At 52.0% G+C, this 24,728-nt stretch overlaps 3 protein-coding genes and 1 long non-coding RNA gene across 7 annotated transcripts; 3 read left to right on the top strand and 1 right to left on the bottom strand.

Annotated features, from left to right (window-relative positions):
• The first annotated feature begins 529 nt into the window (after window positions 1-529).
• Window positions 530-2,123, top strand: LOC117230056 (uncharacterized). Its single transcript, XR_013032717.1, has 2 exons — window positions 530-986; window positions 1,077-2,123. It is a non-coding gene; the product is annotated as an uncharacterized LOC117230056 (long non-coding RNA).
• A 118-nt stretch (window positions 2,124-2,241) lies between these two features.
• mEFTs (elongation factor Ts, mitochondrial) lies at window positions 2,242-4,686 on the bottom strand. 4 transcript variants are annotated; one of them, XM_076518886.1, is made up of 4 exons: window positions 4,569-4,686; window positions 3,275-3,430; window positions 2,674-3,199; window positions 2,242-2,602 (listed from the first exon to the last, which is right to left on the bottom strand). In XM_076518886.1, the coding sequence occupies exons 2-4, from the start codon at window positions 3,428-3,430 to the stop codon at window positions 2,370-2,372; spliced, it is 915 nt and encodes a 304-aa protein (XP_076375001.1). In that variant the 5' UTR covers window positions 4,569-4,686; the 3' UTR covers window positions 2,242-2,369. The 4 variants fall into 4 exon arrangements, with proteins under 4 accessions (XP_076375001.1, XP_033343009.2, XP_033343008.2 ...); XM_033487118.2 differs by lacking the exon at window positions 4,569-4,686 and adding an exon at window positions 3,857-4,013; XM_033487117.2 differs by lacking the exon at window positions 4,569-4,686 and adding an exon at window positions 3,571-3,710.
• On the top strand, window positions 3,866-6,722 carry LOC117229907 (dynein axonemal heavy chain 7). Its single transcript, XM_076518877.1, has 9 exons — window positions 3,866-3,992; window positions 4,108-4,409; window positions 4,763-5,063; window positions 5,218-5,348; window positions 5,408-5,561; window positions 5,640-5,789; window positions 5,857-6,045; window positions 6,126-6,229; window positions 6,309-6,722. Exons 2-9 carry the CDS (start codon window positions 4,144-4,146, stop codon window positions 6,598-6,600), a joined length of 1,587 nt encoding a protein of 528 aa, XP_076374992.1. The 5' UTR covers window positions 3,866-3,992; window positions 4,108-4,143; the 3' UTR covers window positions 6,601-6,722.
• Window positions 6,723-6,780: 58 nt separating this feature from the next.
• Window positions 6,781-20,859, top strand: LOC117230059 (Dynein heavy chain at 36C). Its single transcript, XM_076518872.1, has 29 exons — window positions 6,781-7,109; window positions 7,185-7,539; window positions 7,664-8,137; window positions 8,222-8,602; window positions 8,686-9,122; window positions 9,295-9,413; window positions 9,486-10,871; window positions 10,965-11,162; window positions 11,254-11,385; window positions 11,477-12,532; window positions 12,665-12,835; window positions 12,920-13,092; window positions 13,432-14,437; window positions 14,905-15,093; window positions 15,186-16,264; window positions 16,347-16,538; window positions 16,602-16,828; window positions 16,969-17,339; window positions 17,439-17,619; window positions 17,691-17,989; window positions 18,127-18,291; window positions 18,362-18,602; window positions 18,735-19,021; window positions 19,089-19,106; window positions 19,208-19,234; window positions 19,624-19,861; window positions 19,982-20,133; window positions 20,239-20,520; window positions 20,638-20,859. The coding sequence occupies exons 1-29, from the start codon at window positions 6,902-6,904 to the stop codon at window positions 20,842-20,844; spliced, it is 10,251 nt and encodes a 3,416-aa protein (XP_076374987.1). The 5' UTR covers window positions 6,781-6,901; the 3' UTR covers window positions 20,845-20,859.
• The last annotated feature ends 3,869 nt before the right edge of the window (window positions 20,860-24,728 follow it).

The raw sequence follows: 24,728 nt of genomic DNA, 5'->3' as shown, positions 1-24,728 counted from the left end.
CTTCGATTATCGTAATCGTCTTCGATTATCCGTTTCTCTTGCTGGTTCATTTTTCGCAGTATGTAATTTGTTCTTTCGCTTGGGCCGGATCGGTGAGCTCTATCCTCTGCTACAGGATCGTATACCGCGATCGTCCTGTGGAGCACCGGTGTGTAGTCCCGATGAGAGCACCCAGCACTAACTACTTGGAGCACTCTGATGTTATTTGCTGCCGAGTACAAGAGAAAAAGAGAAGAGTAGAATCCCCGATTATTTTAATATCATTCGAATACTACTCTAAAAGAAAAAAAAGAAAAGAAAAAAAAGAAACAGAAAAGTTTCGATTAGTCGTTGCGGGCTTCTTTTATTCTAGGATTTAAATGCTTTACCTTTTCGAGTAGTAGACGGTGTTTTCGACGGCTAATAAAGTTGCCAGTTTGGTCACCGTGAATCGGAAGAGATAAGGGACCGAGCGTCTCTAATGGCGCTTTAATCGTGAATATTTCTAGTCCACTTTATAGCCTCTCGAGTTTCTCTTCGCACATGGAACAGCCTGTACAGCCCAAGGTAAATGAGTAAAGCGTGCAGAAACACGTATGCATATATATATATGTATATTAATTTATTCGTATAGAGACACGTTTGTTCGAGCGCCTCCTCATAGGCGACTCGTAGGTAATACGCGTAGCACGATGAATAACGTTCGAACGTTTTACGCGAATCTACGCGCGAACGGAGGATCGTTCGGGTAACATTTAATAAGAGGCCGCGTAAAACGACACCACCCGATATACGTATGGACGAAGATGCGCGAACCGTTCCATGGAAGCTGTTCATTTGTTCGAACATAGCTCGAGGGCGTTGTTTCTCTGCACGAAGGGGACCGAGATCGGTGTCTGTCAGCTGACTTTGACAGATACAGTAAACTTTTATTTTTTATCTTACTTTTACATGGTCCAGGGAGAAACCGATGGACTGGAGAAACGATGAATCCGATAATTCGAGCGGTCCGTGAACGTAACTCGTGTGCTACCAGTCGTTGGTCGATCGACGTAGAAATTGCACGTTTCCGTTTCACGAACTTTTTACACTTTCAGTTGAAAATTTTACGTGGGACGAGAAAAGTGTTTTGTCGAAGAATAAAAGCGACGCGAGCCTGTCCGGCGCTATAGGATGCAACGTGTGTTCCCAAGGAGTGCAGGTTCAAATAATTATTATCCATTTGTATAGTACGGCGTGTCGCTTAATTTACCCACGTGAAATTATTTATTAACTGTTCGCTGTATAAATGCGTGCATCGAACTAAGTGTACCAAATGCTTAGATATATGAGTTTCGGTAGAGTCGGACGATGTTTTTTTTTCTAAGTCAAGGCGAGCTTCGTACCTCGGTAAACAGGTAAACTGACAAAAAACCAAATTGCATATTACAACGTAAGCATCCGCTGTTATTATACTATACAGCTTTTATTTGACACGTTTGTTCGTAAAGCAGACAGTTTGCAAACAATTTAAAGTGGCAGAATTAAGTGACTCGGCCCGAATTGTTTTGCAAACAGGCGAATTTTGGCAATTGCAAAGAGTCGAGAAGCTTCGCATCTGTCCTCGAGCGTTTGGAATTAGACGCGGAACTAGAAGCCAGGAACGAGATACCGCTCGGACGAACTAACGACGCTCAGACAGAACCGTTCGAAGAGGTCGAGCAAGAATTGTACAGTTTAAGTGCCAGAGACGTGTTTCCCTGTCGACAAGTTCTACGTCGCTCTGACATTTTGTACTTTCAAGTACGACATCCAACTATTACGCGTACACGTTTCGCTGAGTCGTTGACAAATTTTCAGGGTGTTAGGTATCCACCGGAGGATATCGCTAGCTACTGGAAAAAGGACTCGCGAATGTGGCTGTGGAAGTCTATCAGACTAATGCGAAGAAGAAATAAGCCTATACCTCCGAAGACGTGCGAAACTAACAACGAAAACAAAGAAACAGAATAATTCGATCGTCTATCTAGGATTTCGGACGTGGAGCTGTTTACATTTATAGACCGTTGTATTTATCGCTCGTATTATCATTTTAAATCGAATCTATTTTGCTACGTATGTACTCTCTGAATTCGACTATAAGTAAACTTTATTATCGAGATGTATTAGAGCCTTTCTTTTTTTACCACTTTCCCAATTAATTATTTCGCATTACGCTCGATAGCGTATCGCAGCGGTTCTACAGTTTTATCTGTCGCACAAATAAATAATGAAAGAACGACATACTTGCATACTCCACTTTTATCTTGATAAAATAAGGATACGTTTTTCTCAAAGTACGTATATAATTGATACAGTAATGAAATTCATATTCGATCTTCTTTTATCGGGTGGGAATTGTTCTCTATCTGTTAACCACAGGTTTCCAGGGACTCCAATGGTTGTTTTTGTGTATCTAATTCGATCGTTTCACCAACTTCGAAGCGCACAAAGTCTATAATTTCTGCCTTGTTGTCTTGTAACAGTTGTTGCACGGACATGGAGGAATCGAGCAGAAATTCTTGGTACAGCATGACCGATTCCTCCTCCACGTTGTTGTTCGGTTCGTCGACAGCTGGATCTCCAATTTTAGTGGGATTCATGCCTAACGTTAAGGAATACATTATATAAAATGCGTAATATCGTTTCACGAGAGCTCGGAGACAGTATAATCACCGATAATATGCTGACAAAGCTGCGGTCCAATATTGGCACATTTTTGTTTGGATTTTAAAGCCAACAGGGCGCCGTATCGTCCGAAAGATGCCACCGGATTTATGGTTGCGGGATGCGTGCAACCGTAGAGATGCAAGCCTCGTTCGGTATTTATGCATAAGGCGCGTCTTATGTTAATGTTTTCTCCGATGCTACCGATCGTTAGAGCAGAATGATCGCCTAGATTTTTCCCATCGCCGACTGGCAAAGCGTTGATACAATCCGAGAACAGCGTGTGTTTAGAGACGGGTGAATTCAATTCCAACGACATTCCATGTTTTAACACGGTGGACAGAGCGATTTCTGCTAGTTCGAGGAATTTTTTGTTCCTTGCGACAAAGTCTGTTTCGCAATTGATCTCCAAGACGGCTCCACAATTGTTATTGGTAGCTACCGCTATTAATCCTTGAGTTGTCACTCTAGATTGCAGTTTGACCGCTTGAGACCAACCTTGGCTTTGAGCCTGTTCTCTCAGCCATTCTTCGGCCTATAACGAATAACACAATTATTAACAATATTATCGCACGGATAATCATCGATGGTATCGACTAAGGTTTCTTACTTTTACAAGATCATTGTCGAACATTTCCAACGCCTTTTTACAGTTTACAAACGTGTAGCCGGTCTTCTTACGCAATTTTGATAACAGCGTTTTCTTCGAAGAATAGCAGAGCAGGTAATTTGCGTGTATCGAACGAAACAACTGACGTGGAATCATCTGAAAGAAAGATGCCATCGATTCTGTCAAGGTTATGTGTGTTATGTACAAATAAATAGAAAACTTTTCTTCAGGATCTAGGGGAAATCTAACCTGAAAACTAACCTAAAAATATCTGAACATCTCACTTTGAACAGTACCTTTTTTAATATTCTAACTTATAATAGTACAATGATAATTCCACGGAAACAGCATTACATTAAAAAGTTCTGCAAATACTTTAGGAATTAGGATCGATTAGTTTCGTTGCCTAGAAACCCCAGTCAATCGTGGTACCTCCTAATGTCAATGTATTCGCGATTTAGCGACAGCAAACGCATGGGGTTAAGATTCTTCGGCTGTCGACTCACAAACATAACGCGTAATAACCGTTCCACTGAAAACTCTGATTACTGCAAGACAACGGCTTCTTACTTCGTTACTTACCGTAAATATAGTTTCAAGAACGGAGTCTTGTAACAATTGATAAACCACAACCTCTACCGAAAGTGGCGCCTTCTCTGACCGTGTACAATTCGATCGCAAAGTAGCACGGGATATGGACTAATTTCGAGCGATATTCGTAAGTTGTTCGATGCTCGGATCGTAATTTGTAATCGATTTGAAATTAACGAATGTATCCATGCAATTTTCATCTGTCAACGTATCGTTCGTATCGCTCGTGGGTCTTGTTTTAGATATAAAACAAATTCCATTCTTGCAACGGCCTCGGAATGGAACTCGGTTCCAGCATGGAATGCGATTGCGAGGAAGTCGTGTCCTGCGAAGGTCTTCCGGGACCGTCGACTCAGAGAAAGCGCGTGAAAGGTAGCCCAAAACAAAGAAAGATAGTCCATTCGAAGGTCGCATCGATCTATTCTTTGCCAGACAAATTTTGGAAAAATTGTGCTAAATGCATGAGAAAGGATGAGACACGGAAACGATGGAAATTGGAAGAGACTTATACCGATAAACGATTAAAAACGGAGAACTTCCGCAGGTCGATATGCAAACCTTAATTTCATACACGATACTGCATCTGAAAATCGATTTCTTTAACCTCCGAACTTGCAACGTTTCATACTATATATGTAACGGAGTCTTTTATTTTTCAAAATATCTACGCTAATTGGTATAGTTCGATTAAATGGGAACTTACTGGATTCGGAGATTTACTTTGAAATTGCCCAAACAGGAATAGCACACATCGTTTATAGAATTAATCGGTCCGGTTCGGTTCCGTTCCGTTCGGTTGTGTTCCGTTTCGTTCGGTTCGGTTCGGTTCGGTTCGGTTCGGTTCGGTTCGGTTCGGTTCCGTTCGGTTCATTTAATTAAAGAGGAATTTCGTCGTAGATTCATGGTGGGTCTGCTGGTGAAGCCGGAATTACCGAAGTTGGATGTAGACTCGAGCTTGGATGCGGACTCGAATCGTTATTATAATTATATCTCGAACGGGGCGGATACTTTTCATGCCCAAATTCACGACGACGTCTTGGAGAACATATTACGTTTGGTTCCGTACTGTATACGCGATCGGTTCTATCATTGTACGGAGGATCTGCTGTTCGAGATCAAAGATAGATACACCAGAGATATCAAGAAAGCAATATTACAGTTCGCCCTGCAAGATTCTCTGCAGGAACAGTCGCAGAAGGTGGATGCGTAATAAATCTATGAAATTCGTCTCGATGATTCGAAAGATATCAAAATGATTGAAAATAAAATAAAATAAAATCATTTGAAAGCGTTGTTAGGTTTGATTTTTGTTCGAACGTTAAAATGTAAATTTTCATTAGTAATTTCGATAGGTAGGAGATACTCGTCTGCTGTCTGGCTCAGTGGGTCAGGTTCGTGAGAAAATCGCTCTCCTGCAGGACACTCTGTACCTGATAAATCCGTGCACGAGGCTGACCCTGGATCAATGGGTACACAAATTCCGGTACGGAACTGTTCATTTCCAGCACGGTACTCGTGTTCGACAGATCGACTACATTCCAGAGATTTCCGGCTCGTCGATATCGGAAAAATCGTGGAACACGAGGACAGCTGGGACCTGAGGGAGTTCGAAACCGCAGTTTCTCGTCAAATCGAGAAAGGGAGGATAATTCTGAAGACCTCTTGGTACAGTGGCATTCAGGATATATTTCTCGTGGTAAAAGATCTGCAACGTTTCAACTTGGAAAACGAAAGTCGACGAAACATCGACGACTTTACGATCCGTTTCTTTCAGAGGAATAGGAAGGGTTTAGTGCCGAGTCCTCTGCACAAGACACAGTTCAAACGGTTCTTCGGCTGCGTTGCTGCGATAATGGAGGCTCAGCTTCTCTCTCTGTGCGAAAATAGTCTGGAAGAATTCATGAATTTTCTCATCAGGGACCAGGTGAAATCGGTTCGGTATCGGAGCGTCTCGTAAAAATCAGTTAACGCTTAATAATTATCGTCTGTAGCCTGCTAAATGCGAATTTCACGTGGACGTGGTAGTTAAATCCGAGAGCCTAGATTTTCAACCGTCCTTCGAGGAATTCAAGGACGCGCTTTGCGGGATTTTGGATCGCATATGCGAAGCTGTTACAGAATTCGATACGTTGGAGACACAGCTTTACCTGGATTGGTCGGGCTCGTTGGATGTCCTAGAAGTAAGCCGAAAATAATGATCGATTAGCGCATATACATGCTCTTATGCGAATAGGTAATAACGTTTCGAAATTCATCGCAGCCCAAAGTAGACCGTTCTATGGTGGAGTCGCAGAAGCGAGAGATAATCGATCTGATAGATCGCGAGAAGATCGTTCCGGAGAGAATACAGGCCTGGTTGGAAGAGTAATTATCGATCGTTCGGCCTCGCTCGCGTTTACTTCTGATTTCCAGCGATCGACGGAATCGCATTTGTTCGTTACAGATACGAATATTTGTACAACAACGACGAGTACCTTACGGTGAAGAGCTTCGCGAGCGACGAGAACCGAACGCTGGAGGAATACGGCGGCATGATGGAGCGTTGTCGCTCGCTTATGGCGGCTATCCCGCTGAAAGTCGAGAGGACAGCGTTCACCGGCCTCTTCGAAGTGTCCCGAAAAATGTTTATCGAGACGGTCGTCGATAACGTCGATCGGATACAAAATCTTCTTATCGATGCCCTCGTCAACAAGTACCAGCTCATTGCAGTCAGGCGAGTATTTTATTTCTCTTAATTCCTTGAACAGCGAGAACACGATATATTTGTTAGCCTTGGCTACGAGCGATGTATAATTAATAATAATAATGATAATAATAATAATAATAGTAATGGTAAAGTCGAGTCAATTATAGTGTACCGATAAAGTAGTTATTAGAAAATGATTAGAAATCAAGGGCTTGCCCCGAGCCGGATATTTAAGCAATTGTTGTTGGCGCAGAGCCGCAGAAGAATACGAAGCCATAGCAGATCGGGCTTTGAGCAGGCCCGTCGATACGGCAGCCTTGACGGAGCTGGTCGCATTCGTTAGAAAATCTATGGACGGATCCCTGAAGCAGCTAGAGGTCGATCTCTACGATATACTTCAGCACGTCCTCCTTTTGTCGGATTACCATGTTCTCGCGGACACCGAGATCGACGCCAACAACGTCGCGTTTCAATGGTACCACCGATTCCCCGATATCTTGGCCGAGAACGAAGTTTTGGTGGCTACGAAGACGGTGGAGTTCCAGGAGGCTCTTCGAAGTATCATCGATCGAAAGAATCTGCGCGCAGGGAGAAACGGTTGCATCGATTGACCAAACTTTCCTTCTTCAACAGTCAGGTACATCAAATTCGAGGAGGAGTTGGACTCTTACGCCAAGCAAGTGGCCGACACTCAATTCTGGGGTGACATAGCGGAGGTTTACAAGTACCAGAGGAGGGCTCAGACTCTGGAGAACAGGCTGATAGCTGCGATGGAGAAGATCGACAAGTTCAACGAAGAAGAAGCTGCGTTCGGTTGGGATATCACGCAGTATCCGCGACGGAAACAGATCGCGGACCAGCTGAAGCCGTTCAAGCAGCTGTTCGATGCCATCTGCGATTTCATGACCAAGCAGGAACTCTGGCTGAACTCGATGATCGGCAGCTACAGCCCCGAGGATATCGAGAACGACGTCGGACACGCGTACAGGTATGAAAAGCAGGGGCACGAGATTATCCATAGGGCCGAGCCGAGCCGAGCCGAGCCGAGCCGAGTCGAGTCGATTCGATACAGCGACGATCTTTAAGCGGGAATATATCTTTGAATCGATTAGAACGATCTACAAGCTGGAGAAGAGCTTTCAAGAACCGGATCTGAGAGACCTAGCGAGCAACGTACGCGAGAAGATCGAGGACTTCAGGGATCGCATGCCGATCGTACTCACCTTGGGGAATCCAGGGTTAAAGGATCGCCACTGGGAGCAGATATCCGAGATCATCGGCGTTCCCATCAAGGTGGACGCCGACCTGACATTGGCCAAGGTCCTGGAGATGGGTTTGGACTCGCTGGCCAGCAAGTTCGAGGCGATTTCGGACAACGCGTCGAAGGAGGCGACCCTGGAGAAGGCCATGGACCGGATGCAGAAGGACTGGGCCGATCTAGTGTTCACGGTGAACCCTTTCAAGGAGACCGGCACCCACGTGATCGCCGGCGTCGACGATATTCAGCTGCTCTTGGACGACCACATCGTCAGGACCGTCACCATAAAGAACTCGCCGAACATCAAGCCCTTCGAGGCCAGAATCTTGTTAGCGAATTTGAAACTATACAATTTTTTCACGGACTACGCGGGCCGTTTCGCGAACTGATTCTTCTTTGTCCGATCAAATAGGTCGTGGGAGCGTAAAATGCACTTGCTGCAAGACATCTTGGACCAGTGGCTGCGGGTCCAGGCGATCTGGATGTACTTGGAGCCGATATTCACGTCGCCGGATATTCAGCAGCAAATGCCGGACGAAGGACGCAAGTTTTCAGCGGTGGACAAGACCTGGCGAGACATTATGAAGACGGCCCAGGCGGATCCTCGGGTTCTCTACGTGATCGAGATCGACAAGATGCTCGAGAGGCTGAAGAAGAGTTTCGCTCTCCTGGAGGACATTCAAAAGGGGCTGAACGATTACCTCGAGAAGAAGCGGCTCTTCTTCCCGCGGTTCTTCTTTCTCTCGAACGACGAGCTGCTGGAGATCTTGTCGGAGACCAAGGACCCGACACGGTAACGCCATAAACCGAACGGTAACGTTAACGGTTGCGTCGCGTTGAAACGCGCGATTTAAACCTGCGATCGCGTTCCCTCAGTGTCCAGCCGCACCTGAAGAAGTGTTTCGAGGGCATCCACAGGCTCGAGTTCAACGAGGATCAAGAAGTACTCGCGATGAGATCGTCCGAGGACGAAATCGTGAACCTGGTGGATATAGTATCCACTGCCGCGGCCAGAGGACAAGTGGAGAAGTGGCTCGTCGAACTGGAAGCAATTATGAGACGAAGTATCCGGCATATGGTGGAGCAGGCGATACAGGCGTATCCGCGAAAGCAGAGGAAGGACTGGGTGCTCGATTGGCCGGGTCAAACGATTCTCTGCGTCGGAAAGACGTATTGGACTTTGCGTATCGAGGAGTCCATGTTGCAGGGTGCTGTCGGTTTGAACGGGTATCTCGAGCAGTGCCAGTCGGAGCTGAACGACGTGATATTGCTGATCAGGGGCAAGTTATCGAAGCAGAACCGTATCACTTTGGGTGAGGTTTTTTTTGAAATTCTTGAAAAATTTATCACATTCATCAAATTCTTCAAATTTTGGAAATTCCTATAATTCAGAAAATTATTCGACAAATTCTTACGATCAGAGTAGAACCGTAGTACAAGATACTTTCGAAAGAGAATAATCGATCGACCGGCTAATCGTTTCAGAGGCTCTGGTCACTCTCGATGTCCATGGGAAAGACGTACTGGCGAGTCTCTGCGAAGAAGAAGAAGCGATCGAGAACACCGACTTTAGATGGCTGTGCCATCTTCGCTATTACTGGCTGGTTAGAAAATCGACGAATCTTCGCCGTCGAGAAACGTGTTCGTCCAGCATTTCATGCATCTTCCTTTTGCAGGAAGACAACATGTGGTCGTACATGATCAACTCGCGTTTGAGATACGGTTACGAGTACCTGGGGAATTCGCCGAGGCTGGTGATCACACCGCTGACGGATCGATGCTATCGGACTCTGTTCGGCGCCCTGCATCTCCACTTGGGCGGCGCGCCGGAGGGACCGGCGGGGACCGGTAAAACAGAGACGACGAAGGATCTGGCAAAGGCCGTGGCGAAACAGTGCGTCGTTTTCAACTGCTCCGAAGGGCTGGACTATCTTGCTCTGGGCAAGTTCTTCAAGGGGTTAGCCTCCTGCGGCGCCTGGTCCTGCTTCGACGAGTTCAATCGAATCGATCTCGAAGTGCTGTCGGTTGTCGCGCAACAAATCCTGACGATTCAACGAGCGATCAACAGCGGCGCGGAGAGGATGGTGTTCGAGGGCACGGACATCTTCCTGGACCCAACCTGCGCCATCTTCGTCACGATGAACCCCGGCTACGCCGGTAGATCGGAGTTGCCGGACAATCTGAAGGCTCTGTTCCGACCGGTGGCTATGATGGTGCCGGACTACGCGCTGATCGCGGAGAACACACTGTACTCGTACGGGTTCTACAACGGCAGGCCGTTGGCGGTGAAGATCGTGACCGCGTACAAACTCTGTTCGGAGCAGCTCAGCGGTCAGGGTCACTACGACTACGGCATGAGAGCCGTCAAGTCCGTCTTGGTCGCCGCCGGCAACCTGAAGCTCCGGTACCCGGACCAATCCGAGGACATTCTGATGCTGAGAAGCATCCTCGACGTGAACCTACCAAAGTTTCTCGTCCACGATCTACCCCTCTTCGAAGGAATCGCCTCGGACCTGTTCCCCGGCGTTCGTCTCCCGACCCCGGACTACGCTCACCTGAACGCCTGCACCATGGAAGCCTGCGCCGCCGCGAACATCCAGTGCACGGACTTCTTCCTCGAGAAGATCCAGCAGATTTACGAGATGATGCTCGTCAGGCACGGATTTATGATCGTCGGGCTGCCGTTCGCCGGGAAAACGTCCGCGTACAGGATGCTAGCGAACTGCCTGGCCCTGCTGGAGGAACGGCGGCTGATGGACGAGCACCGGGTGGAGATAACGGTTATTAATCCGAAGGCGATCACGATGGGCCAACTGTACGGCCAATTCGACCCTGCCTCGCACGAGTGGAGCGACGGCGTCCTGGCTGTCGGCTACAGAGCGTTCGCCACCTCCGTCAACGAGAATCGAAAATGGCTGGTGTTCGACGGGCCGGTCGACGCCCTTTGGATCGAGAACATGAACACCGTGCTCGACGACAATAAGAAGCTTTGCCTGACCTCCGGCGAGATCATCCAGCTGGCGCCCACCACCAACTTGATCTTCGAGCCCATGGACCTGGAGGTGAGATCGTTCCTTTCTCGGCCTAGTTTCTCTCCTCGACCCGGTGTATCTTTTCCGCAGCCAACGTTGCTCGTTGTTCGTTGTTCCCTATAGGTGGCCTCGCCCGCCACAGTGTCCAGATGCGGCATGATCTACATGGAGCCGGTCAGTCTGGGTTGGTCGCCGCTCCTGATCTCCTGGTTGAACACCCTGCCATCTACGTTCACCGAACATCTAAGAAACCATTTGAGCGACATGTACACGCGATTCTGTCCGCCCCTTCTGCACTTGCTGCGCAGAGGCGGAGTAAAGGTTCGAACGATTCGACCGATCGACTTAGATTTTTAGTTGAAACGAGATCGTCAACGACCGTCAACGAGCGTCTCCATCGTTCTTCCCGTAGGTGTTGATCGCGATGCCCGACGCGAACTTGACAAGATCGGTGACGTATCTGTTCGACTGTTTCCTCGAGGACTTCCGCGACGAGAAGTACCTTCAGACCTTGTCCGATCTAGATATGCGGGCGCAAGTCGAGGTAACCGTTTCCTACCGCGACAGTCCCTAGTCCCAAGTCCCAGGAGACTGCCGGGATTGCCATCCGACTGTTTCGATCTAACCTGTCGCAGGGCTGCTTCTTCTTTTCCTGTATTTGGGCGATGGGAGGCACCCTGAGCTCGGACTCGTGGGAGGCGTTCAGCGAGCTGTTCAGAGCTCTGACGAGCAGGGAGTTTCCCGAGGACGTCAGGCAACGTTTCGACGTCTCCGAGGACACCGGAGACCCGCCGAAGCCCTACGTGGTGAACATACCCATGGCCGGTCTAGTTTTCGATTACAAGTTCGCGAAGGAGGGCAAAGGGAAGTGGAGGCCCTGGACGGAGGACTTGCAGGACGTCCCGCCGATTCCGAAGGACATGCCGGTGAACCAGGTGATCGTGCCGACGGTCGAGACCGTGCGCTACGTTCACCTGTTCAAGCTGCTCGTCCGTAACCAGAAACCGGTCCTCGTGGTCGGCCCGACCGGGACAGGCAAGTCCGTCTACATCATGGACTTTCTCCTGAAGAAGAACGACCCGGAAACGTACAAGCCGCTGTTCCTGATATTCTCGGCGCAGACCACCGCCAATCAGGCCCAGGAGATCGTCATGGGCAAGCTCGATAGGAGGAAGAAGGGGCTGTACGGCGCGCCGCCGGGAAAATACTGGGTGGTGTTCGTCGACGACTTGTCCATGCCCCAGAAAGAGCAATACGGGGCACAGCCGCCCATCGAGTTGCTCAGGCAGTGGCTGGACCATCGGACTTGGTACGACGTCGAACAAGCGATCCCCATAGAATTGGTGGACGTGCAGCTGATGTGCGCCATGGGCCCTCCGTCCAGCGGTTTGGACGTCACGCCCAGGTTCAAACGGCACTTTTTCGCTCTGGCCATCTCGGAGTTCTCCGACGACGTCCTAACCACCATATTCGGAAAGTTGATGGCATGGCATCTCGACAGAAAAGAGTTCCCGCAGTATTTCCAAACCTGCATCGATTACGTCGTCGACGGAACGTTGGACGTTTACAAGGAAACGAGGCAGCATCTTCTGCCAATCCCTGCCAAGTGTCATTACCTGTTCAACTTGAGAGACTTCTCGAGAGTGGTCCAGGGAGTGCTGCTCTCCACTCCCGAAACCATCGCGGAGCCCGTAAGCTGACCGATAACAAGCGCAACGATTCGATCGCGTTCTACTCATCGGAGTTGGATTCTCGATTCTATGCTTCTGTTTCTGCCCCCCCTCTCTCTCTCTCTCTCTCTCTCTCTCTCTCTGTTTTTTTAGGTCGGCATGAAGCGGCTATGGGTCCACGAGGTTCTGCGCGTTTACGGCGATCGATTGGTGGACGACGCCGACGTTAAATGGCTCGTCGATCAGATACGAGTCACCGTGTCTACTTATTTAGACGACGATTTGAATCGTATGTTCGAAAGCTTGAGCGACAAAAGCGGCATGGTACGTCGCACGATCACCGTCGGCTTCCGACGCCCGAACGCCTTCGATCGTCGATCGACGCGTATCGGTTTTATCGATCCACAGGTGACAGAGACGGAACTTCGAAATCTGATCTACTGCGACTTCCAAGATATCCTGGCAGATAAGAAATTGTACCAGGAAGTCGCCAACTTGGACAATTTAACCTCGACGGTCGAAGAATACCTCGGAGAGTACAATTCCATCTCAAGAACGCCGATGAACCTGGTCCTCTTCAGGTTCGTTCGAAGCATCGACCGTTTCGTTGTTTGCTATCGATCGGAAGAATCAACGGGGCTGGCTTATTTTTCTATAGAAATGTCAAGCGTCGACACGGTGTCGCGACCTAATTGTAAGATATTGTCGTAGAACGATCGTTGCCGATCGACCGCGGATTATCGCGCGAAACGAAAACGATCCGAATCTTTCGAACGAGTCGAAAACAATGGAACGGTGCATAAAATCCGCGGTCCGGCGATTAAACGTCCAAATTGGTAGATAGATGGTAGATAGGCCTACGTACGCGACAGGATTACGAATGCGAAATAAAGGAAAGAACGTGTCGCGGTTCCATACAGATTCGCCATCGAACATCTATCGAAGATCTGCCGAGTGATGATGCAGCCTCGCAGCCACGCCCTGTTAATCGGCGTGGGTGGTTCGGGTCGTCGGTCGTTGACCAAGCTGGCGGCGCACATCTCCGATTACGAGCTGTTCGGCGTGGAGATGTCGCAACAATACGGATCGCACGAGTGGCACGACGACCTCAAGGACATCCTGAGGAAGAGCGCGTCCAGCGAGCTACACTCGGTGTTCCTGTTCATGGACACGCAGGTCAGGGAGGAGACGTTCCTGGAGGATATCAGCAACCTGCTCAACTCGGGAGAGGTGCCGAACATATTCGCGGCGGACGAGCTGACGGACATCTGCGAGAAGATGAGGACGATCGACCGGCAGAGGGACAGGTCCTTGCAGACGGACGGCAGCCCGGTGGCGTTGTTCAACTTCTTCGTGCAAACGGTCCGCGAAAATCTGCACGTGGTCGTCACGATGTCGCCGATCGGGGACAATTTTCGCGTCAGGATCCGCAAGTTCCCGGCTCTGGTCAACTGCTGCACCATCGATTGGCTGCAGTCCTGGCCCGAGGACGCTCTGTTGGCCGTAGCCACCAAGTTCTTGGGCCAGATCGATCTGACGACGACCGAGCGCGACGCTTGCATCGAGATGTGCCAGTTCTTTCACACGTCCACCCAAGAACTGACGCAGGAGTTTCTCAAGAAAGCGAAACGGCACAACCACGTGACCCCGACCTCCTACCTGGAGCTGATCCAGACCTTCGAGGGGCTGCTCGCGAGGAAGAGACGGCAGGCGCTCGAAGGAAAGAAGCGGTACGAGGCGGGCTTGGAGCGGTTGGACAGCACTCACAAGCAGGTGGAGAAGATGCAAGAGATCCTAGTCGCGTTGCAGCCGAAGCTGCTCGTCGCCGCCAAAGACGTCGAGGCCATGTTCCTCGACGTTCAGAGGCAGAGCGACGAGGCCGCCGCCATCGAGCAAGTGGTCGCGCAGGACGAAGAGGCCGCCTTGGTACGGCTCTGTCGGTTTCGAGATCGAAGTCGATCGTTGTTTCGGGGCGGTTGCTTTCGCGATGCTTTGCTCGTCGGCCGCAGCCGCAGGGCTCTCTTCGACGTTGCTCGCTTCCGCTTTGCGGCATGTTAACGTTAACGAGATTTCGGAGAGCCCGGAAAGCACCGAAACTTGGTTAACCCGGCGTTATTTCAGTAATTCGTAGCGAGACCACGCTGCAATATTTGCTTCGCGCGCGCTCTCTCTCTCTCTCTCTCTCTCTCTCTCTCTCTCTCTCTCTCTCGATTTTCTATCCTCTCGAAAAAACAGTAGCTTCGATTGAAAAATATGAAAAATGTTCTCGTTTCATCGCACGGAATCGATTTTATACATGTATATGAATTTCCAAAGCCAGCTTTTCCAGATAAAGCTTAAAGTTTAAACGTACCTGGTAAAGCTGCGACAGGATAACCTTGGCTTGTTCGAAGGTCGTCGCGAGCGAAGCGGACGCCATCCGAGAGGAATGCGACGCGGACCTGCAGGAGGTGATGCCGATCCTGAACGCGGCGAACGCAGCCTTGAACACCTTGACCCCGCAGGACATCCAGATCGTGAAAGCCATGAAGCGTCCTCCGGCGGGTGTTCGCCTGGTCATGGAGGCGGTCTGCATCCTAAAAGTACGTCCGATTCTCCCGCGAATGCTGGCAACGCGTCGAACGCGACGCGTCGACGACGTATCTCTCTCTACACGTAATTCGAACTTGTCCAGGACGTGAAACCGGAGAAAGTTCAAACTCCGGAAGGACCTTCGGAGGATTACTGGAAGGCGTCTATGCGGATACTGGGCGACATGAAGTTCCTGGAGAACCTGATAAACTTCGACAAGGACAACATCCCGGAGCGTATCGTAACGAAAATCCGCGCGACGATCCTGACGAATCCGAATTTCGACCCGGAGAGAATCAGGCAGGTGTCGACCGCCTGCGAGGGACTCTGCCGATGGGTGTTCGCTATATCCGAATACGACAAGGTGGCGAAGGTCGTGGCGCCGAAGAAGCAAGCCCTGGCTTCCGCGGAAGAGGTTTACTCCGCCGCGATGGCGCAGCTGACCCTGAAGAGGAACCAGCTGCAGGAGGTGCGCAAGAGGCTGGCGGAGCTCGAAGACCTTCTGACGCAGAGGAAAGCGGAGTACCGGGCGATGACGGACGAGGTGACCGAGTGCGAGGAGAAGCTGAGGCGAGCGGAGGAGCTGATCGGTGGACTGGGCGGCGAGTACACCAGGTGGTCGGAGACGGCCCTGAAGCTCGGCGAGCTTTGTCACAAGCTGACGGGCGACGTGCTGATCGGGTCCGGCGTCGTGGCCTATCTGGGGGTCTTCACCACTCCGTACAGACAGCGCCAGATCGAAAACTGGATCGCGATCTGCACCAACTTGGACGTCTATTGCACGCCGGACTTCCAGCTGACTCGGGTCCTCGGCGATCCCGTGCTGATCCGGTCTTGGAACATCTTCGGTCTGCCCAGCGACCTGTTCTCTATCGACAACGGCATCATCGTCGCCAACTCCCGCCGATGGCCGTTGATGATCGATCCCCAGGGCCAGGCCAACAAGTGGATCAAGAACATGGAGAGAGAGGCGAACCTTAACGTGATCAGGCTGACCCAGACCGACTACACGAGGGTCCTGGAGAACGCCGTTCAGTTCGGTCAGCCGGTTCTCCTGGAAAACGTTGGCGAGGAGCTGGACGCTGCTCTGGAGCCGCTTCTGACCAGACAGACGTTCCGAACCGGTGGCACCACCTGCATCAAGATCGGAGATTCGATCGTCGAGTACTCGGACGACTTCCGGTCAGGCTCGATCCTCCTCCTTTCTCGCCATCGAGAGCGAAAGCTTTCCTCCCCTAACGTTCCACCGCGTGTTCTTCACCAGGTTCTACATCACGACCAAGCTGCGCAATCCTCGCTATCTGCCGGAGGTGGTGGTCAAGGTGACCCTCTTGAATTTCATGATCACTCCGATCGGCTTGGAGGATCAGCTTCTCGGTATCGTGGTGGCGAAGGAGAGACCCGATCTGGAGGCCCAGAAGAACCGGCTGATCGTTCAAGGAGCCGCCAACAAGAAGTATCTAGAACGTCGAGAACGTTTCTTCTCGCTCTCTGTCTCTATCCTCGAACTTTGTTGCAGAATGCTGAAGGAAATCGAGGACAAGATTTTGGAGGTGCTCTCGGCGTCCGAGGCGAACATCCTCGAGGACGAGAGCGCGATCGCTATCCTCAGCTCCTCGAAGCATCTTTCGAACGATATAGTCGCGAAGCAAGCGACGGCGGAGATTACGGAGAAGTCCATCGACGAGGCGAGATTAGAGTACACGCCGATAGCTGTTTACAGCACCGTTCTATTCTTCACGATAGGTAACTTCTGGCCCTATAGCGATCGCGACGTCGACTCCGCGATTTCGTTCGATTTCCTAACGTTAGATATCTTCGTACACGTTCCTACCGTTAAATATCGACCGTTGAATATCGGTTAACGGAATATTCCTGCCCCGCAGCGGTTCTGGCCAACATCGATCCGATGTATCAATACTCGTTGGTCTGGTTCGTGAATCTCTTCGAGAACACGATCGACAACACGGAAGCGGTGGAGAACATAGAGCAGAGGCTGCACGATCTGACGAGGGAGTTCACCTATTCGCTCTACGCGAACGTATGTCGCTCGTTGTTCGAGAAGGACAAGCTTCTGTTCTCGCTGCTTCTCTCGGTGAACCTGATGAACAAACGGGGAGAGATCTCGACGACTCAGTGGATGTTTTTGTTGACCGGCGGCGTGGGCCTCGAAAATCCTTTCGCGAATCCTACGCAATGGCTGCCCTCGAAATCCTGGGACGAGTTCTGTCGATTGGACAACGTTCCCGGATTTCAGGTATCGAAGGACGAGAGACGAGACGTCGAATACGAAATAAGAAAGACGAACGAAATTGTTCGAATTTAGGGCACGCTGGAGCGGTATTTTTCTGTTTAGGGCTGCAGAGATTCTTTCGCGGCGAACCCGAACGCTTGGAGGGTCGTTTTCGATCACACGGAGCCTCACGGTTTACGGTTCCCCGCGCCCTACGACCAGCTGAAACCTTTCCAGAGAATGCTCGTGCTGCGATGCGTTCGTCCCGACAAGCTCGTGTCGGCCGTGCAGGGATTCGTCGAAGGTAGGGTACGACGCTCTCGAGAACGTTGAACGAACGATTCGTCGATCCCGTCAGCCTCGCGATCCTTCCAGAACAATTGGGACGACGGTACATCGAGCCGCCGCCCTTCGACCTGTTGTCCTCGTTCGCCGACTCTCACGCCTGCATCCCTCTGATATTCGTCCTCACGCCTGGCGCAGACCCCATGGCGGTTCTGTTGAAATTCGCGGACGACCAGGGTTTCGGGACCAGCAGACTGTTCTCGCTGTCTTTGGGTCAAGGCCAGGGCGCGATCGCCGTCCAACTGATCGACGAAGGGGCGAAGAACGGCACCTGGGTGGTCCTGCAGAATTGTCATCTTGCCAAGAGCTTCATGCCCCATTTGGAGAAGGTGCGGGCGAACGAATTTTTAATCGTCTCGTTCGAATTTCCGGCGCCTTCTCGAGGCAGCGCCGGGCAAGCTAACGGAGCTCGCGAGGGAACTTGTTCGCGGGCCTTGCTCGCGCATTCAAATTTACGATCTTTCAGATCTGCGAGACTTTCACCCCGGAAACCGTGCACCCCGACTTCCGGCTATGGCTGACCAGCTATCCGGTGGACCATTTTCCCGTCAGCGTCCTGCAAAATGGCGTCAAGATCACGAACGAGCCGCCGAAGGGACTGCGAGCGAACATAATCAGGTCCTTTCTCCAGGTAAAACGATAAGAGCGACGCGATCCTCGCGGCTCGTGGACGATGGATAACGCAACGGGGTCTCGCGTAGGATCCGATATCCGACGACGACTTCTTCGAGACCTGCGAGCAGAAGGTGCCCTTCAAGAAGCTGCTCTTCTCTCTGTGCTTTTTCCACGCGATCGTCCAAGAGCGCCGACAATTCGGACCGATCGGCTGGAACAATCGGTACGAGTTCAACGAGACCGACCTCAGGATCAGCGCGCTGCAGCTCAAGATCTTTCTGGATCGGTACGACGACGTGCAATTCACGGCGCTCAAGTATTTAACAGGTATCGAGTATCGAACTCCTATTCTCACGGTTTCGAGACTCCGAAGTCGGGATCGGAATCGGAATCGGAATCGGAATCGGAATCGGAATCGGAATCGGAAGATCCGATTCGTAACGAATTTGTCTCTGCCAGGCGAATGCAATTACGGTGGACGCGTGACGGACGAATGGGACAGGCGAACTTTGAACACCATCCTCGCGAAATTCTATTCCCCGGAGTTGCTCCGCGACGAATACCTGTTCGATCCGAGCGGCTTGTATTACGTGCCCCGGGTCCAAGATCGGGCCGATTTCCTCGAGTACGTCAAGACGTTCCCGATGACCACGGCGCCCAGCGTCTTCGGCATGAACGAAAACGCTGACATCATCAAGGACCAGCAGGAGACCACGCTGATGCTGACCTCCGCGCTGGCGACGCAGGTAAAAGTTCACGGATATACGAATCGGACGATTCTACGACTAATTTCGCTCTGTCCTCGTTGCGTAGACGGTTCAGGGACTCAACGTAAGTCTTTTCAACGCACGATTCGCGCGCTACGAGTAGCTCTTTGCGCGATGCCGGGTGTGTTTCATGCGCGCTCGCGCGCTCCTTTTCGTATGTTTCAGCTCGGTCAGGAAGCGTCCGACGTACAGGTAACGGACGATGCTTCTCGCTCGAATTTGAACGCAGCGTTTTCGTTCGCGGTCGTTCGTCGTCGTTCGCGGCAGCTATCGATTCGAAAATCACGCGGTCTCGTTAACGGGTCGACGAGGGACCATTCTCGGCAAAGATGCCGTTACCGACGTAACGCGTCGTAGGAGCTAGCGGTAGCTGGAACGCGAATTCCCGCGGCGGCGTGTGCCACGGCCATTATCTTTCGTTCATTAATTCCGCGACAATTAAGGCGCGGGCCGCGCACCGGCCGGCCGTGTTTCACAAATATAATAGCAGTACCTTATGTACCTAAATGTATTCCGCGCGCGACGAATCGCGCGAACTACTAACGAGCAGCACCGTGTTGCTTCGGCCGTCCTCCAATTAGGATACCGGGGAAACGGAAACAGACACGGGCGAGTCGCCCGACGAGACCGTCTACGGGGTGGCGTCCGATATTCTCTCAAAGTTGCCGGAGGACTTCGATCTCGACGCCGCGCTCCTCGAGTATCCGACGTTGTACGATCAAAGCATGAACACGGTGCTGGTACAGGAAATGGGAAGATTCAACAAGCTTCTGCAAACGATCAGGAATAGCCTGACGAACGTTCGGAAAGCGATCAAAGGTAAACGAGCGAACGACCGAGCGACCGAGTACCGCGATCGATCGATCTTTCTCGCAGATCTTTCTCGCAGTGTCTTTCTCCCGTGTCTATCTCTGATCCCGATCCCGATCCGAATCCAAGGTCTGACGACGATGAGCACGGACCTGGAGGAGGTCTACTCGTCGATGATCACCGGGAAGATACCGGGCGCGTGGACGATCAACTCGTATCCGTCCCTGAAGCCGTTGGGCAGTTACGTTCGGGACCTTCTGAAGAGGCTCGCCTTTCTTCTGGTGACTAGATTTTTCTCTTTACGGAAGAATTCGCAACGGCGGCGATTACGGCAACGCCGGACCAACTCGAATTCCGACGCTGAATTTCCTCCGATTTTGTTCAAGTCGTGGTACCTCGAGGGACCACCGCCGAGCTTTTGGATCTCCGGCTTCTACTTTACCCAGGCGTTCCTGACCGGCGCTCGTCAGAATTACGCGAGGAAGTACTCGATACCCATAGATCTCCTGATTTACGACTTCGTCCCTCTGAAAGGGACCGTCTTCCCGGACCCGCCGGCCGACGGCGTCTACGTTTACGGCCTGTTCTTCGATGGAGCGCGGTTCAACACGGAGACCATGAACATGGACGAATCGTTGCCGAAAATCTTGTACGACGCTGTCCCCTACGTGAGTAACGTTTCAGCGTTTAGCCTCGTATTTCTATAGACTTCCGTGCGCGCGCGCGTCCCCGTCTACGAATTCGCCGCGCGATCAGCCGCGCTGAGCGACCGCTTTTCTACCCAGATCTGGATGATACCGACGAAAAGGGACCAAGTACCGGAGAGGCGCGCGTACACCTGCCCCGTGTACAAAACTGCCGAGAGGAAGGGCGTTCTGTCGACGACCGGCCACTCGACGAACTTCGTAATCGCCGTACGGCTCCCGACGGACCGCCCGCCGGAACACTGGATTCTGCGAGGCGCGGCCATGCTCTGCCAATTGTCCGATTAAACCGATTCCCAGCGATCCCAGGATTCACGTTTCTTTCGATCCCGTGTCGCGTCCCTTCGTCCTCGCGACCAGCTTTCCGATACAACCTTGAACTTTGCCGCGGAGTCGTTTCCAAGAACGATTAACCCGGTTCGCGAGCGACCGCGTCCGTTCGCCTCGAAACTCGATCGTTTCTCGGTACGAACGCTAAAAGCGCTCGCGCCTCTTCTCGCGCTCGTTGAAACGTAAAAAGCTGATCCGGACGGTTTTTCGAGCAACTCGCGCTTCCAATTGTATCGTACGTAGAAACGCGCATCGATCCGCGCCGGGCGGAGTAGAGCGCGAGGCTCGTCGAACCTTCATCGGCGAGCAGCCGCGATTCGCTTTTAATCGTGGACTCGAGGGGACGTTCGATCGTCTTTCGGATTGAAAACGGAGGTTCGTTCCGTCGAAACGTCCTCCGTGTCGTTCTACCGGTCCGGAGGCCACGACCCATCCTTGAACTTTCAGTTTCTCGAACGTTTTTCTAATCCGGTCGCTCCGGCGTCCGAAATTTCCGTTAGCCGCGGCCTCCGCTCGACTTTGCCAATCTTTCGCAGCGACCGCCGGACCGCTGCGCCGCGCGCGGTCTTCCCTACAACAGGTGGCGGCTGAACGGGGTCAGAGGTCTCCGAAAATCAATCGAGCGTGCAACACGCTCTAAAAATTTCCAAACGATCGTGCCCCAACACCGTCGACCCGCTGCCCGCCTGCCCGCCTGCTCGAGAAAACGGCCGCCGAACCGTGTCTTTTCGAGCAAGCACGACGACATCTTCCTCCGGACCCACCCAACGTCCGCGTATCGAGGACGCCGCGCGTAACCCTCTGCAGAGACACCGCGGAACGATCCGCGTATACTCCGCGTTCGATTCGATTCGATTCGATTCGATTCGAAAAGCATACGATCGTCGAAGCATAAACGGACGGTCTACGAAACGAAGACAGCGCTTGGATCGTCGGTGCCAGCTCGAAAAAGTTGGCTCTGGAAACGTCCGAACAGCGTCTCTCCGGCCATCGTCGGGTTCTCGCAACCCAGCGGCTCGACGGGCGGATATCCGCCGCAAAATCGTGATTCCTATGTAAACGGTTATCGTAAATATTGCAAGCGGTATCGAGTGCTCGCAGCCAGGTGCGGGAGAGATTTCGAAGGCAGCGTGCGTCCGCGTTCGCGCCCGCAGGAGATAGCGCGATAGGCCAGCGAGGACCGGTCGGTGTCGGTGGAACGGGTGCTCGGGCGGCGAAGAAGGGCGGCGCGGGTGCGGGACAGGGAGAAACAGCGGGATGAAAAAGAGCAGGACGAGGAGAGGGACGGTGTAGAAGAGGCGAACTCGGTATATTGAGAGGCAGGTCGGTTCGGGGGTGGCCGGTGGGTGGGTTCAGGGGTTGGTGGCGGCACCCTGTCTACCCGGACCGAGATCGCCGGAGGCTCGTTGCCTAGCGACCTCGTATTGATCTCTCTCCGTATCTCGGCTTTTCCCCCTTCCCACGTGATTCTCGACCCCCTCGGTGTCCCCAACCCCCGCCCCCCTTTCTCTCTCTCTCGCTCGCGACGCTCTCGCTCTCTCTTCCTCCCCGTTCGACCCCTCGTCCTGTTCCCTGTACCCGTCTTCCCGTCTCTTCGTTCGGTTCCTCCCGTCGCGCTTTCTTCGTCTTTCGCTCTCGTTCTCGTTCTCGTTCGGACCCTGATCTCGTACGTTTCTCTACGTTCGCTTCCCGCAGGCATCCGGTCCCTTCTTCTATTAGGTCTCTTTTTGTTTGCGCGTTTCGAGCGCTTTCCTCTCTCTTTTTCTCTCTGGAGAGAGAGAGAGAGAGAGAGAGAGAGAGAGAGAGAGAGAGAGAGAGAGAGAGGGAGATGAAAATGGTGTCGTTCCGCGGGGGCAAGGTGACGGGATTAGAATCGGACGATTTTCTTCTTTTCGCTCCTATACCCCCCGCGTTCGTTCGGTCGCCGTCGGAGCCATCGACGGGGCGACATGGATTTTTGCGCGTCGAAGGGTAAATTAGATAGAACCGAATAATAATCGGTCGAATCGTGGAAGGTTGACGATTCCGTGCGCCGGTGCACCGGTGTATCTCCGCGACCGGAAGGGACCGGAAGGAACCGAAATGGTCGGGCCGCGAGGCGCGCGCCACGGGGAAACGCGGTTACGCCGATAATTTGCGTAATTCGCGGCACCGTGAAAAGGACGCGATCGAAGAAAGTCGAAGGACCCTGGGAGGAGGTTGGCAAACACCGATCTCGCTGCTACGAGCTCGAGCTCGAGCTCGAGCTACGAGCCGGCCGAGCGCCGGACGATGGGGCGGTATTAGATTTCGTACGCGTTCGAGGGAAGCGGATGATAAATATTCATTTATCCCGATGGCGCGCGCGGCCGATGTTGCCTGGGAGGAGAGCCTCGAAAGGATGTAATTAAAGCCTGCACAGCAGCCTCGATACACCAGGGATATCGAAGTCACCGCCGCACCGCGCCGCGACCCCTTTAAACCAACGTTTCGCATAATCCGATACTTCCACTTTCGTTCGATCTCGCGCCGACGCGACAACGGTGTTCCAAACGAACGGGACGCTTTGCCAAGATCGTCGTTTCGCTGGCCACGCTCGCGAATCTCTTTCGCCCTTAATCTCGACTTTCCAAGATTTCGCTGCCAGGGATGAAAATTTCGCGTCGAGGGTGTTCGACTCGTATCGAGATCGCGCGAAAGGCTGAAAATTCTTTCGCGCCCATCGTTTGACGAGGGCGCGAACGAGCGTCGCGAAATCGGCCAATTTCGAAGCAACGTTTGCTGCCGCCTGCCATGTGCGAGTCGCGGGAAATTCACCGACCGTCGCTACCGAGGAGGAGCAAACGCGGCAGTTGCATCCGTATCTCTTCCGCTACGTTACCTCGATCGAACATCTTTCCAGCCCGCGTCTCGCCTCGCCACGCCACGCCTCGCCTCGCTTCGCCTCGTCTCGCCTCGCCTCGATGTCCGTGCTGCTGGCTGAATCTATCCTTCTACGTGGCAGCAAATCTTTCCTCCAGAGTCCGTGATACGATTCGCGATCGGAGGATAGGGAATTGTTCGAAGGGAATAGAATTTCGCGCGCTTCTACTAATTTCATAGTTGTTGGAAGCATCGGAGATCGGTGGCGGCAGAAAAATGTCGTGTTTCTAGAAAATGCACAGGCTGAATTTAAGCAACGAATTCGAGAGACGTTGCGTTCGATTTCATGTTTCTCCTGCAAGACTTTCCAAAAGGTACGTCCTCCAACGAGATCGACGAGAATAAACTCGTCGGTGCGATGCGTGGAGAACATGGTGCCCCCAAGAGTCCAACAGCTTCCACAGCGTCGGGAAACTAGGTTTATTTGCAATAGCGACGACGCGGAGCAACGAGCGGATCGTCCCGATGAAATTTATTCCTCGATCTCGACGCTCGATGGGACGAGAACCCATTTTTCCTCGTTTCGATCCGCGCGTCCTCTTTGCCCGTTTCTTCCCCATCCCCGGACCCGTTCTCGCCTTCGTTTCTCCCCCGCTTCGTCGCGGGTGGCTCTTCCTCCCATCGGCAAAGCGACCTTCGTCCGAATTTCTTCGTCGTTCGTGGGCGCGACGAAGCGAGAATTTCGAGGGTGGGCCGGGGAAGGCTGGCATTCGCAAACGTAAGAAAGCCCGATCGGGGAATACTCGAACGAGGAAAAAGCGTGCGAGAAAGGAATGGATTTATCGAGAGTTTCCCACTCGAGAGTTAACCACACCCGTGTCCGTTTCGAATTCTTACGAGCTTATCGGTTATATTCTTCTTCCAACTTGTTTCCTTCGCATCGATCGCGAGTAGATCGACCGTTGGCCGTCGATAAAAACGCTTAGACCGAGTCCAGCCAT

Source organism: Megalopta genalis, chromosome 2, assembly GCF_051020955.1.
Source record: "Megalopta genalis isolate 19385.01 chromosome 2, iyMegGena1_principal, whole genome shotgun sequence".
In the NCBI taxonomy this organism is placed as follows: domain Eukaryota; kingdom Metazoa; phylum Arthropoda; class Insecta; order Hymenoptera; family Halictidae; genus Megalopta; species Megalopta genalis.
This window is presented reverse-complemented; position numbering and strand designations above follow the sequence as displayed.